Here is a 14,871-nt window from a genome sequence, read left to right on the forward strand (position 1 = left end):
AATGATTCTGCTATATTCTAGCTTACTACTTATGCTCCCTACAATGCACCTTAATACCTTTGAACTTTGAGTAAAATGTCATAATTATAATATGATTTACATGCCTAGCTTCCGTGCATTAAGTGAATAATATTATGACAGATGAAGACATGATAATGCTTCTGTTGTTGAACATTTTTGCTGACATCTGAACCATTTATTACTACTTTGAGCTCTGATGCTGGTACTGATGTACTGATCGATCTAGCATTTGGCAAAGCCTGCATCTATGCTGTTCACCTATGATTGGTTGTTTGAGGTGGTGTCCCAGATGTGTTAGCGCCAATCCCTGCTTGAAATGGGGGGGCCTGAATTGTCAAAAAGTGGATGAAAAGAATGGGGTCATTTTGCTGACACGTCCCCCTCCCGGGATTCAGAGGTGAAATTCCAAAATGGTAGCCAAAATGGCTCCCCCTTGTTGCTTGGAGAAACGACTGGGGAAGGGTTCAAGAAATATACTCTACTCTACTCTCAAAAGCAGTGGCGTGCGCAGCACATTGAAAGTGGGGGCCAGGTTGTTCAGTTCCACCGTATGGAGTCTGATTAGGAGCAAATTTTGATGTTTTTAACGTTTTTTCCCCCGAATGACCAACAAAAGTGGGGGGCATGGCCCCCCTTTGCGCACGCCACTGCTCAAAAGAATGAGAAGGTTTTTTTTTGGTGACCAGGCTTGTGACAAAATTTATGGGTAAAAACACTGATTTTAAAGAAAATATTAATATTTAGGGCTTTTCAAATAATTTGTAAATTGAGTACAAAAAGTATATATTTTTCTTGTGTTTTCAATTTAAATCTGTGTTTCATTTACATAAACACAACGAAAGCAAAATCTTATATTTCATATGTCGGCATATGAGCAGAAATACACAGAGTTAATAGTTATCTTTGATTACACGTAGTCTCAAAGGTTAATAGTACGTCACTGGTCATCAAAATGACCTCAAAGTCATCAATGGTGCGCTAGACCGCAAATGGCATCTATGTACATAGTAAACACTCCACGATATCCACAATGACAATATTTATTTATCTTATCATTACATTGATATTTTTAACCCCAGAGTGTGAAGAGATTGCATATGATGTGTCAGTAGAAATATGCAGAGGGCTGGCAAATTTGATAACAATGAACTGTAAATGTGGACATTTTTGCGGGTCATTAATTTTCATACTTTTTTGTGCTCAGCAACTACCACGAAATTAAAAATATTTGTATATGTTCTTTTATGTACAAAAACTCAAACTTGTGAATTTAAAAATATGCAAAGTAGTTCAAAATCGGTAAAGCATGAAAAATTACATGAGCAAAAATAACCACTTTTACAGCATAAGGCGTGTAAAAGGCATAATTGGGCTGCACCACTGCAGCACCACGCTTCCAAACTGGCACCACTTGCTGGAACCGCATGCACTTTAATACTATTTGGGCTACTTTTGCCAGTTTATAAGCACCAATTTTCACAGAAATTTGAATTACTAAGTGTTACAATGTATTATTGCCCATTTAAACAAACAACAAAAACAGGAAACTAGGCAACTTGCACACCCTCCTCTGCTGCCAAATTTGGTACTCCACACCTTTGGACTTACAAATTGTAGCAACACTGATCAAAATAGTTACCTGGTCCTCTTTGATTTTCAGAAGGAAGTCCATGCAGCATGCATTGTTTTGGTTCAGCCTATTGCCCAGTTATTTAAAAAAATGGTTGATTATCCCATAGGCTAACGAGTTCAATAATAGGGGATATAAACTTGGCATTAACAATGCACCAAATTTCATTCATAAAAGAGCAGAATTAGGGATATTCATATATCTATATAGACCTCAAGACATTTGTGCAAATTTGATGTGCAGTATGTTTTATATTTAAAGGATCAAAATATAGTAAACATTTACGCTTGTAAATAGCTGTGGAAAATAGGCCACATGCCTCTTGTAAACTGTTTTACAACTTTTTTTATACAACACCCTCATTCGACCAAAAGTTGCCAATGGTCAACAAAAGGGCAAGTCCATTACAACATCACAAGACTTCTGATGAAGATGTGTGTTACACATAAAACAATTCAAGGTTAGTTGAATTTTTGTGCTGAAAATCCATTTAAACTTTAAGAAACTTTTTTCTCCTTTTGTATTTAGGGCATCACGTAATGTGCTCCTCAAAAGTACAATGGCAGTGTGCTTCAATTTTATTTATAGAGTTTGGCATACTGGATACAATTTTGTCTCTTGGGTCCTGTTTGAAATGTTGAAGTACTATGTTTATGCAGATATAATGCAACATACATTAATATATAATAGCACATTAATAAAAATAGAAGCAAAATGGCTCCTCAATAATTTGACCTAAATTTTAAATTCCCAAAACACACCTTGATAATATGCCTATTCATCAAGTTCAGTCAGTCTATTCAAGCAAAATATTATACAACATACGTGCACTGTTACCACTTATTCCTGTACTACTATTGAGCATGTAAAAAATAAAATGACTTTTGTGCCAGAAATATCTTGATCTATTGTGGGTATTCATGCAACATTTCAATTATGTCTGAACCTAATCATTTACTTTTACACAGCCACAATCCTTCTCTATCAGGGACCAGTCCACTCACAACATGTTGTAATTTTACTTGATTGTTATTGTAGACCAAAACGTAATGTTTATTGGGCTAAATGTAGCATAAGCCTAACATACTTGATATACTCCAATAGAAACATTTAGGCAGACAGGTCTCCTCTGCCTCCCACCTATACAGGGCAGATCCTGAGGGGGGGGGGCAATGGAGGCCTGGTTCCTTCTTTAGACAGGTAAATGATGCAAATTCAGCCTGTTTTGGGATTAAATCAGGCACTCAGCCCCTTCTTTTTTACCAATTTAGACACTTGGTTCCTTCTTTTAAAGAATCCTGGATCTGCCCATGTCTGGTGTGTGGCAGATGCCCGAACATTGCTTGGAGGGGATGGGAGGAAGCACAATTTGTAACTATAAAAAAATCATGCAGGTAGTGTAGGTCTATTATTTCCCACTTTGCCTAATATTCATGTTTATCAGAATGCCCCTCCCAACAAATTTAGCACACGACTGTGGATTCAGCACTGGTACCAATGCCAGAGGATGATGGTTGTGTACATGATGATTGTTCAGGTTTTGACACTTTTATCTTGTACAAAGTTGGCTTCAAGCAATTGATTTATTGTCAGCTATTGTTCCGTTCTATTTGGTAGTCCTGCATTGTTCTATTTGGTATTTGTGCACAAACAAACAGACATTTTTGAATCATGACCAAAATATGCATAAAATAAAATTACTTCACAATAAAATCAAAATCTACTTCATATTCAATATTGTTTGTGTCCTGTATTTTCCATGCACACGCACACAATAATGTTATGGCATACATGTTTTGTACAGCATACAAAGACTAAAACTGCAAACTATATATAGGCCTATTGCCTATAAATGTCAACAAAATGAATGCACCATAAGAATGATATGAAGCAATAATTGATCAATGTGATTTTTATAGGCTCCATGTAATGCACAGTCATCCCTGATGATCACTTGTGCATGATGAACTTTTAATGCCCTCCAACATTGCTTTTACTTGTTATGTATACAGTATTAACACACATGCAGGCCTAAATAAATTGAACTGAATTTAACTAATTTAACTATATTATCATTAAATAATTTTCATTCAGGGATGCAGCTGCTGTATATGGGCATAGAACCCTAAGCAGCCTATATCTAGACACAACCATCACAACCAGTATCAGCTACCCAAGTAAGCCAGGACAGCAGTTACATGTAGTTCCAAGAGAGTTTCAAGCTATAGTCCATTTGGCTTAGTGAATAAAGTAGCGTCCATGTGTGATACACGCATAATCAAAGGCAGTGTATCTGTAGGCAGAGACTGGAATTGATTAATAGTCTTTTCTCTTAACCCAAAAGGCTATAGCATATCATACCGTGCCAGCTTGGCGTAGACCGGGGATGGGGGTAGTGCGATCCGTAACCCTGTCCTATTATGGGTCATTATCAAGTTTCTACGAGAAGATTGTTTAAAACAAATAAGCAAACAAATATTACACATGGCCGCTACTGTCTCGAGAAAGCCAAATGGATTACAGCTCACAATTATTGATCAATTGGATATCAAAATAAATTGAGGGCGCCCTAGATAAAAGTGGTTGTTATAACCGACCGTGCCTTCACACTGTACAGTTTACTGACTAAAGCACATTATAACACATACATGTAGGGTGTGAAGGGTACTCTGGAGTTATGCACTTTCTACATCTTAAACAAAAAACTATTTTATCTTACCAGGTTTGCAGTACGATCACTGTAATCCAGAAGAATGCTAACCACTGGATTCTCCTGTGAATGGAAACACAACCAAAACATAAAATCCGTAAGATATGGTGACAAAATTCAACGAGTCTTCAAATTCTTTAAGCACGGAAGTCTATCCAACAGCACAGAAGTATAAAAATCAACACTGACACTGCACTTGGTCTCCTACCAAAAGTGTAATCAGTCAGCATCAAGCAAAACTGGTGTAGGCCTAAATGTCCAGAACCTACAATCTTGGAAAAAAGTCTTGGAACGCTTGTGTGTATAGAACGATAAACTGTCACCCTTTTCCCCCATGCAATGTTGAGAAATGCCAATGTCTTCAGCGGTTTCCCGATGTGTTCCAACATTGACTGCTGGAGAGCGGAGAAGGGTAAATCATTGTTGTAGATGTCATGTTTCTTACCAAACATGATACACATCATTTCCTTGATAGAATTTCAACAGTGTGCCAAGTTTTCCAAGTACTTTTTTCCATAGATAACTTTTCTAGTTACTCCAAAAATGAGAAGTTATACTCCTATATCTAGGATAAACCACAATGTCTACTGTATTCATCATGGGTGAGAGACAACTTTACACACCATCTAACTTACCATAGGCCTACAGATGTTTTGTTTCTCCTTTTCAAACCACCGTGTAGGTCTGCAATTTAAACCTCTTCATCTGATTGAATGGGAAATTAATGTTAGAAAGACCCATTCTAAACCTAGTTTCAGGTTCCCCAGGTATATCAACACGACACTTTGAAATCCAGATCCATTCCGACCACTAAAAACTTATTTTTCAAATTTTTTATCACAATTTGGTGTGTTCGCTTTTGTACCTGAACTGAAAAAATGTTGTTCCCTTGTTTTACCTCGAAAACAATGTGTCACTAGCTCCCCTGCCCTTCAACCACCCATTCAATTTTCAGTATAAATATTGACTGGTCCCTAATGGATCCTTGGCAATAACATGTGGATGCTACTCTCAATGCAGACCCGTGTTCTGTATACATACCTACATAACATAGATCTGCATAATTCACATTGATCTGGATCTAAATGTTTAGTACTGATACCTCCATTATTTACCCCTACTTGGAAACTTGTCAAGAACACATGAATAATTGTTTTAATGTCACTGACTTCACAAGCCAAAAGTATAGACCTAAATAAACTATTCATGTATATTTTAAGGGTTCCTATCATTAAACTTTTTAAAATTTGTTACTGGTCCATATTCCATAGCCCCACCCCCCAGGTTTGTCTCAAAAATTATTTTTTCATTAAATCATTATTTAAAGCTATCTCACCTGGCTCATTCCTGTCATGCCACCATTTCCAATCTCTCCATCAGTCCCCTTCAATCGTTGGGAGCTTCGCATCTCAAATATTCCATAACTATCATTAAAATCTGCTTCCGATAGCTGTCCTCCTCCGAATCCCCAAGACTTTCGGCTGGGGTCTGGACTTGCTTTGGGCGACCCACCCCCTCCCCAGGAATTCCGATCCCAACTGGCTCCTAGCCTCTTCGATACTCTCTTACGAAGAGATGGACTTCCAGTTGGTGAATCTTTTGGTGACTTATTGATCGCAGATTTTGAGCGCTTTGTGCGTGGACTAACTTGTATTCTTGTATCTGCTGGAAGACTTGAGTATCTCATGTCCGCTCTACGGGGCATGGGAGGACTGTGAGTTGGCGTAGAACTAGGAGATTTTTTAGTGGACGGGGCAAGAAGACATGTTTCCATCGGTTGAAGATGCGGTGAACCTGCACTTATGGATTTTGACCGTGGTGATGAACTTTTATCACCTGGGTTCCTCTTCTTCCCAAAAAGTAAAATCAGCTCTTTGTAGGATTTGATGCAAGTCAAATTCTGCTTTCTCTTTTGTGTACGGTGAAAATGGGGCACTAATTGTTCTTGAGATGTGTCTCTTCTGACTAGGTGATCCGTTATTGGGAGTTGAACCACCACTATTTACTGTAACGGACACTTGTGTGAGACTAATTGGTTCTGGTTTTGACCCATTCTGATGGGATTTTGATTGTACTTGGTCATTTGAAATTCCTGAGTTGCTGGTATTTTGTCCCCGATTTGGGGTGGTGGATTTCTTAGGTTTGGCATTTATTGACAGTAACTTGCCCCAACTATTGAATTCTTGCTCAGTTTCTGCAGCGAACAAGTACACATCTCCTCCACTACTTTTCACTTGTTTAGGTCTTAATTCCAGTAGGAACTGCCCCTGACTCCCCCTCTCAGTAGGGTCACTTTCATCTGACCTGTGACCTCCATCATCCTCATCATCATCATCGGTGTCCATATCACCAACGATCATTCGTACTTGAAATTGAGGCAGATGAAGGGCTTTGATTGGTTTGACCGCCTCACGGGAATCGTAAACGAATAGCTGCTGTCCATCTAATACACACCATCTCTTTGAAGATAGACGAAGGGTTGTAGCTGCTGATCTCTCTGACAGCCATCCACAAAACTGACCAACTGTATCTTTTCTTCCGGCAGTCATGTTATTTCCTTCTTCTTTGCTGGTTTTATTCTGAGGAGCAAATCAGATAAAAGAAGTGATGGTAAGTTCAATGGTAAGTAAAACAGAAGCAACTTGGAGAAGATATCTTACTCTTCCCAGAAACCATTGCAACATGATAGGCCTGCATCAACTCAATTCATCAAATGACCCTCCTATAGTACAATACAGAAACTGATGAAATGCATTGTGGGAAGTGCAAGATATCTTAACACTCAACTTCATTTATCAGAATTTTGTCCAAATACTTCAGATTTCCTCTGAATGCAGCATGCGAATACTGATGAACAAAAGAATACATTCTTCCTGTGGTACCTACATGGACCTCATGTAGCCCCAGCCAGGCCCCATGGAAAATCTCAGCAGCACATACTTTTAGCTACTTTTCAGGGCATGAAATATTTATTAAGTATAACCCTTGACTTTGAAATAGACCTACAGGGTGTCCCATAAAAAGCATGTTCCAACAAATGTGGTGATATGTGTTTTCAACCATCATTGTTGGAACTGCTTAGGGACACCCTGTATTTCAAAAGAGCAATCAAAACATTCCAATTCAAAGTCATAAAATGGACTTAATCCTTTAGTTGAACTTGGCAATTTATCCCCCCAGACACTCTATCATATCCAAAACAAGGAATCAACAAGGTTATGGTGTCATAAGGTGTTCTTATTTATGACATGAGGTGTGCAGAAACATTCTATGTGTGACACCATTCTATATGGGACATCCAATATATTTAGACAACCAATGGCTGATGGCACACTGAAAGCTGGAGATGGCAGGGAGAAAGTTTGAAGTCTCCTTTCCCTGGAAATAGTGGGACTAAATTTACCTAATTTGTGATGTAGGCTTTTGTTATACTGTAACAAAATAATTTTGCATCAAATAAAACTAAGTGATCGAAAATTTGGTCAATCACGCTTTTTTTGTTGGGGTTCTGTAATTAAACTTTTTCTTCTTTCAAGAAAAATATCAAAACACATGTGTCAACATAGCTGCAACCTTTTTTAGTCATGGGCTTACTGAGCGCGAACCGCGAGCAGTCGAGCGTGCAGCATGATGCATTCAGCTGAAGCGCACTTCTGGATAGTATAGGAAAGCAACAGAGCCTGAAAGTAGGGCTAGTGTCAACATTAATATGTGAAAGTATTTAACCCTAAGAAAGCTAATAATAGCGATTTAGCACTAATGCAAACAGATCTTATTGAACAATAATTGAAATACCTACACTACTATAGCCACTTTCATTTGTATACATGGGTAAATATTGGATTGCAGGTGAAGTTTGAACTCTGAGGTAATGTTCAATTTATGTCTAGTGTACATTTTGACATTTTGCCTAAATAAGATTTTCAAAACAGTCAGTTTAACAATGGAAATGCCTTCATGCGCTTATGCATGTTCAAAACACCTTTACCATGTTGGCCTAGAACATACAAAACCCAATACAGAAATGTGGAGCAAAACCAGAGCTCCAAATATGTGTTTATTTTCCATATTCAAGGCACCAATTTGAACTGAATCTACAATCAGTGGCGGCGCCAGGATTTTTTTTTTTGGGGGGGCACTGAGGGGGCAAAGTGAATTTCAGGGGGGGGGGGGCAAAATCAACAAATTGTGCACAAAATTGCAGCAAAAAGTGGCAATTTTCATAATTTTGGGTTTTTACTGGGGGCAACAGGGGGAAGAACCCCCTCCCTCCCCCCGTGGCGCCACCATTGTCTACAATCACGGGGAGGGCCATTTGGGGGGCATTAACTTTCATTTAGGTTTGGGTGTAAAGTGGAGATCAGTTTTCGACAGGAATTGATTTGGGGGTAAAAGTGAAGCAAAATTTAGGCTTAAGGGCTTGGATAGCAATGTTTGCACAATGTAGTTCCAGTGTACTATGACTCTCTTTATTAGTGAGAACATTGTCCTTACACATTACGTCATTTACTGGTCAGTTTTATAGTGTCTAAGACACTAAAACTGACCAGCAAATGGCGCAAGTTACACCATTTAGGGGGTAAAATTTCCAATATCTTTAATACACCAATAAGGGTCTCTCATTTGCTAACCCTGAATACGCCATTTAGGGTCAAATTTTGAGATGCTGTGACATTGAACTGACAAGCATGGGTACCACTTTAGTATGTGAGCGAAACCCCCCTTGAAAATATTACAGTATATTTACACACCTGCAACATTTAATATCACAAACATGAGAACTGAGTCTGGTTCCCATATCCATATAAATAACTGATGTTTACATAAGGTAAAATATATATTGATTTATCCCATGGTGAAGTTTACATTAAAATTCAACCAAAAGCAAAAATGATTCGCTTGAATAAGTGGGAGATTTCTGTTATTGAAAAAAAATCGGTCGGCGCGAGAGCTCCACGCTCGCAATAGTCAGGGAAGTGAACCAGATTTACATAAGGACATGAAAATGCAAATGTAAGCTTACCTCTGCAAAAACGGCACATTATCAACATAATCCTAATCTGCGCAACACAAACTGTTCCTGTGAGAATCATATCACTCTTTCACCAGAAACATATATTCTGGCAACACAACACTTTGACAAGAATTTCTAACGATAATTTTTTGCTAATCTACATGTCATACACTTATGTGATTGCTTCACTGAATGATCATATTTTCAACCCTTGATGGCCTCCTATCCATAAGCTCATCTATCAGGGCACATTTCTTTAACCCCAATACAGTTGTACATTCATTGACTTTTGACAAATTTGGGTAAAAAACCTCATACTCTGCAACTTGAGGTCACATTTTGCACTATGATTGTTAGAATTGAGGTTATTGAACTATGTCATTGAGATGAGGCCATTGTGGCCCATAGTGTATTGCAACTTCCAATCCTCATTTAATATGGGACAACTCACACAGGACACTAAATGTGCATCAATGTGGACTATGAAATCCAGATCAAATGTAGCACTCATCCACTGCTGTATGTGATAAACCATCCCTTGCAAGTGGCAATAATGATTGCACTCTAGTCCCCATTCATTCACCCTGGCGGGCTTGACCATGACCAGTGCCGCCCGAGAGCCATTAATTACTGGCCCGGGGGTAAAATGAACTCACAGGCCCCCTTTTTACGGGCCCCTGAGGTCTCTTTTCTTTGCTTTTATGGGCCCATTGAGATAAGCTTTCTTTATTTTTACAGGCCCCTAGGACCCCGAGCCCCCCCCCCTTGTCTGCGGCACTGGGCTTGATGTCTGCTTCTTCGCAGTATTCAAGTGCATCACAATCGGAGCCCGAACCAGTCCTAAATGCTGTCCATTAGTCTACACATGGATATTTCACACTGGAAAAGTTGAGCAAGTGCAAGTGCTGTGACATTTGAAAGCAATAGTATATGCTATCCACAGATTTATGGAGCTCTTTGGGAGCTGAAGATGTATTGGCAAAAAGTGGAGGTCTTTCCTCTAAGCTCATGTCAACATCAAGGGTCTTTCTTGGCTTTCTGGTTAAAAATCACCAGGAAAATCATGTGACTTCTCTCTGGTCCAAAGGGTCGCTATAGTCCGAAGGTTCTCTAGTCCGAAGGGTGGCTAGTCCGAACACCAAATTAAGGTCGCTAATCCGAAGGCTCTCTAGTCCGAATATAGAATAAGGGTTAGGATTAGGGTTGGGGTTAGGGTTAGTGTTAGCAAGCCTTATTCTATATTCGGACTTGAGAACCCAATTTATTATTTGGACTAGCAAGCATTCGGACTAGAGAACCCGATATTTGGACTAAGGAGCCTTCGGACTTAAGGGAACCTTCGGACTAGAGAATGGTCACCGAAATCATGTTTAGTACACAACACAGTCAATGGAAGTAATTCTACATTTGATGCACATTAATGCAGATCTCTGCTCCCTGTAGCCGGTGTTCCAATAATATTTATCCAACTACATACAGACCTACATTTGTTTATTTGGTTTTAGCAGTGGACTGGAGTACTGCAATAAGGCGATGCATGATTACACCTGGATATACAAATGTACACCATAGTGCAGGAATCACCGACACCAGATTATTTTCATGTCTGATTTTTCACAATTAACATTTTCCTTGTGTTTTGAAACTCTAAAATAAAATCCAGTGATAAAAAAAGCTTCTGGTATGCTACAGCAAAGATCATGTCCCTTACTTTTTAGACAAGAGCCTAATCAAAACTTTAAGCTTTAATATTGCCTTTCCTGACAATTCTTCTTCCTTTAGATAGGCTTCATTAACTCTCAGCCTTCTTTCTTGAATAAATTAATGTTCCCTTGAAGAACATTTTTGTTGAGACCTTCCAAGATAGATCAGAGAAAGAAGGACACACTTCACTGGACACTGTTTCAGGAGTAAGAGCAAATCCATTGCCAATCAGATCAATTTGACACAACCAGGGGCGGATACAGGATTTCGTGAAAGGGGGGGGCACACTCCTGAAAATTTAAAAAATTAAGAAATGGCCTCAAGCGGCCATCCCGGGAGGCTTTGCGACGCAGGGGGTGTCTGAGGGGATGTGCCCCCTCCCAAGTTGAGAAACTTTTGGAAAATGAAGACCCAAGTGAAGCCATTTGGTGGACCATTTTGTCAACATTATTGTGTAAAATTTTAGTTTGAAAAAGCCTAAAATTTGCAAAAAGACGGCCCAATTGAAGCCATTCGTGGACAGGTTTTGACCTCTTTCGTAAAATGATTGGTTTATATACGTTGCGCGACATGGGGGGGGGGGTGTCTGAGGGGGATGCCCCCTCAGAAATGAGAAACATTTGCAAAATAAAAACCTAATTGAAGCCATTTGGTGGACCATTTTGACACATATTATGGTGTAAAATTTGAGTTTGAAAAATTTGCGAAATGATAGACCAATTGAAGCCACCTTTTTTCACTGTTATTCGGAGTGCTGGGTGTCATTTGAAGCCATCTTATTTACACTATACGAGAGTATATCATTGCTCTTTAAAACAAAACAGGGCCCGAACTCAATTTGTAAAATGTTACACTGACACTTTAATAGGCCCAAGACTCGGAGATTCGCAATTTAAAGCATGCATGGATCGAAGTCAGCATGGAGGTCAAGATTGATTTTTCCTAGAGAGTCGTCGTTCAGAGGCTGAGCTTTGATACTCTAGCAAGTGCCATCTTCAGAGTGAAGATGGCACTTGCTAGAGTTCAAAGCTCAACCCTCTGAAAACGACTTCTAGGGAAAGATCAAACCTTGTGACAAAATGTGACGGGCCCTCTGCATCATCGACGGGCCAGCAGAAATCAACAAGTACTGCCTAAAAGAATCCGGCCTATATACTAGCATTATAGGGTCTACTTCTGATAGACCAGACTATGAGCTACTGTGCGGTTTATTTGGCATGGGCCTACTATAACTAATTACGTGCAATTTAACTTTTCCCCTTCTCATTTTCTATTTTCTTTTTCTCCTTTTTTCCTCTTTCTCTTCTCGTCTCTCTTTTCCTCTTTTTTTTTTTTTTTTTTTGGGGGGAGGGAGGAAGAGGAAGAGGGCGCCGCCCCCTGAATCCGCGCCTGGAGAGTGCCACCCCGGTGTATGATACTCACTACAGACAGGGCCGGATTTACCTTTTTTGGGGCCCTGGGCCAGGCCAAGTTTTTAGATTTTAATAGGACACGCGAAAAAATACAATTTTAGACTATTTTAGCCCAAATTGAAACTGAATTTTGCTATATAACAGACCAGTGCTGCAAGCCTTTAAAATTTTGCAATTTTTGTACCCTATTTTGGCCCCAAACATGGTGGTTTTCGGCTAAATGGACGAAGCACACCGCAGAGAGACAATTTTGGGAGCTCCCAAATTTTGGCCCATCTGGCCCTATGGTAAATCCGCCCTGACTACATATTCATTAGGCTATATAGGCCCGCAGATTTTCTTTCTTTCTTTTTACGTTGTTCCGTTTTCTTTTTTCTTTCTTTTTTCCCTTTCTTTTCTTTTCCTCTTTTCTTTCCCTCCTTCCCTTCTCTTTCTTTTCTTTTTCTTTTTTTCTTTTTTGGGATCCGCCAAAAGGGGGGGCACGGGCCGGCTGTGCCCCCCTCTAAATCCGCGCATGGACACAACTACAATCAAAGAAATAACGGTTGGTACTCTGGCATACTAAATGTAAATTGCCACCCCTCTCCCCAAATTGAATGTTAATGACTTTTGGCATTAGGTTCTCCAGTCTCCCCAACATTGATTGAGGGGGAATGGGGTGGGGAAGGGTAAAGTTTTTACTTCTCATCAAACATACCGTACTTTAAATCTAGCAAAGTGACAATGAAGAGCTTGCAGTATGAAAATGTATTCCTCCTCAGTCCTCATAAGAAAATCAACACTGTTGCACTGTGACTGTTAGTCTTTGTCAAAGACTACTCGCGATTGAGGGGGACGAGTGGTGAGGCCGCGACATGACATCGAGCCACTGCGGCGAGTTGCAAACTGCGAGCAAAGAGAGTGCCAACTATGGTTTCCAAAAGTGTGTGGTTCCCAGTAGTGTAGCTCCCTATGGGTAATAACTAATATAGGTACACGTTCTGTAGCACCAGTGGTAGTGACTGCATGTATGATTACACAACTGGACAAGCAATGAATTGGAAAGAAAATGGCAACTTGAGTGGTCTTAAATTCTTTCATGCTTTCCTAATTTACCCATTTGTATTCATTTATACAGGAAGCTTACTAATAATTTAAATAACACACTTGATCTATTCAGTATCAAATGTTTTGAACAATACAAGGGAGGTTTTGATTTAAAATTGACACAAACACTCTTTATTCTGCAGGAATTTTAAATATATAATTATAAAGTGTAATTATACAGTCATTTTGTGACCATGCACAGATCTAAGCTCAAATTGGGATTTCCTTCATTTCATGGTTAAAATAGGAGTCAAGTTCCTGAGACATAATTGGGTTTAATTTGCTATAAAACAAGATCAGAATTTCAGGAAAATTGAGTTCCACTATAGTCTTTTTTTCTTCAAAATTTTCTCAATTTTTTCGGAAAATGTAGTCAATATTTTTAAATTTCCCAAAATTTTGAGGAAAAATTTGTATTATATTAGACAAAAATTTTGATATATTGATGGTCCAAATTTCTTGAAAAGTTGGTATGATGGGTCCGCTTTCAAATTCTCAGCGGCACATCCCTACGCAAATCAAACTTGAGTTTCCCCAGCTCATATTATTTTCTCATGAAGTCATCATATCACCACCTACCTCATTGATAATCATCCCTATCATCTGGTCCTCTCTTCACAGCATATCAAAGTTATCAAAAATTAGCATCCCAAATGGAAAATAACTATATCACCAAACTGGTTAAAAAGTGGCTGCAAACATACAGATCCTGTAGCTAGTGAAATTCTATTTACTAGCTTGAGGTAGAATCAGAATACTAGTGTGCTGCAGAAGATATGAAGAGTTGTGCTGCAGCAGAAAGCTTTTTCCAATCACCAACTGGGTTGCTACAACAAATGAGTTGGATCATAACACTGCTTCCCAGGTTACTTGTGAAGAGCAAGAAGGGGACCACCAAGTAGTGGAGGACTTTATAAGAGGGTCCTCCATCAAAATCCAAGATGTCAAATTATTATACTATTTCCTATAAATGGCCTTCATAGGTCAATCAATATATTCATCCATTACTATCACTCTGCTCTAGTGTAACAATGGATCAATGAATCAACTTCAATACAAATAAAGAATATCAAAATGATCAATAAAATATGATTTAGGCCATTGATTCATGGTGTAAATAATGTTTGGGCATTGTTATTTTGAAGTAAATGACATATTGGCATTTACAAAATCTACTATATTTATCTTCATAATGGATTTTAATGTTGATTTCATGTCTAAACTTTTGTGATATCAGACATTTGGGCACTCATCAAATCCTCATTCATAACAGAGAACATTGTATTCTCTGGTT

General features: G+C 38.9%; 1 protein-coding gene across 1 annotated transcript in view; it reads right to left on the reverse strand.

Moving 5' to 3' along the window:
• LOC140156862 (uncharacterized) overlaps positions 1-14,871 on the reverse strand; it is a 57,250-nt gene that overhangs the window by 38,625 nt on the left and 3,754 nt on the right. Inside the window, 3 exon segments of the mRNA XM_072179859.1 lie at positions 4,371-4,424; positions 5,698-6,201; positions 6,203-6,940. Coding sequence (XP_072035960.1) covers positions 4,371-4,424; positions 5,698-6,201; positions 6,203-6,940 — 1,296 coding nt within the window.

This window comes from Amphiura filiformis, chromosome 7, assembly GCF_039555335.1.
Source record: "Amphiura filiformis chromosome 7, Afil_fr2py, whole genome shotgun sequence".
Lineage (NCBI taxonomy): Eukaryota > Metazoa > Echinodermata > Ophiuroidea > Amphilepidida > Amphiuridae > Amphiura > Amphiura filiformis.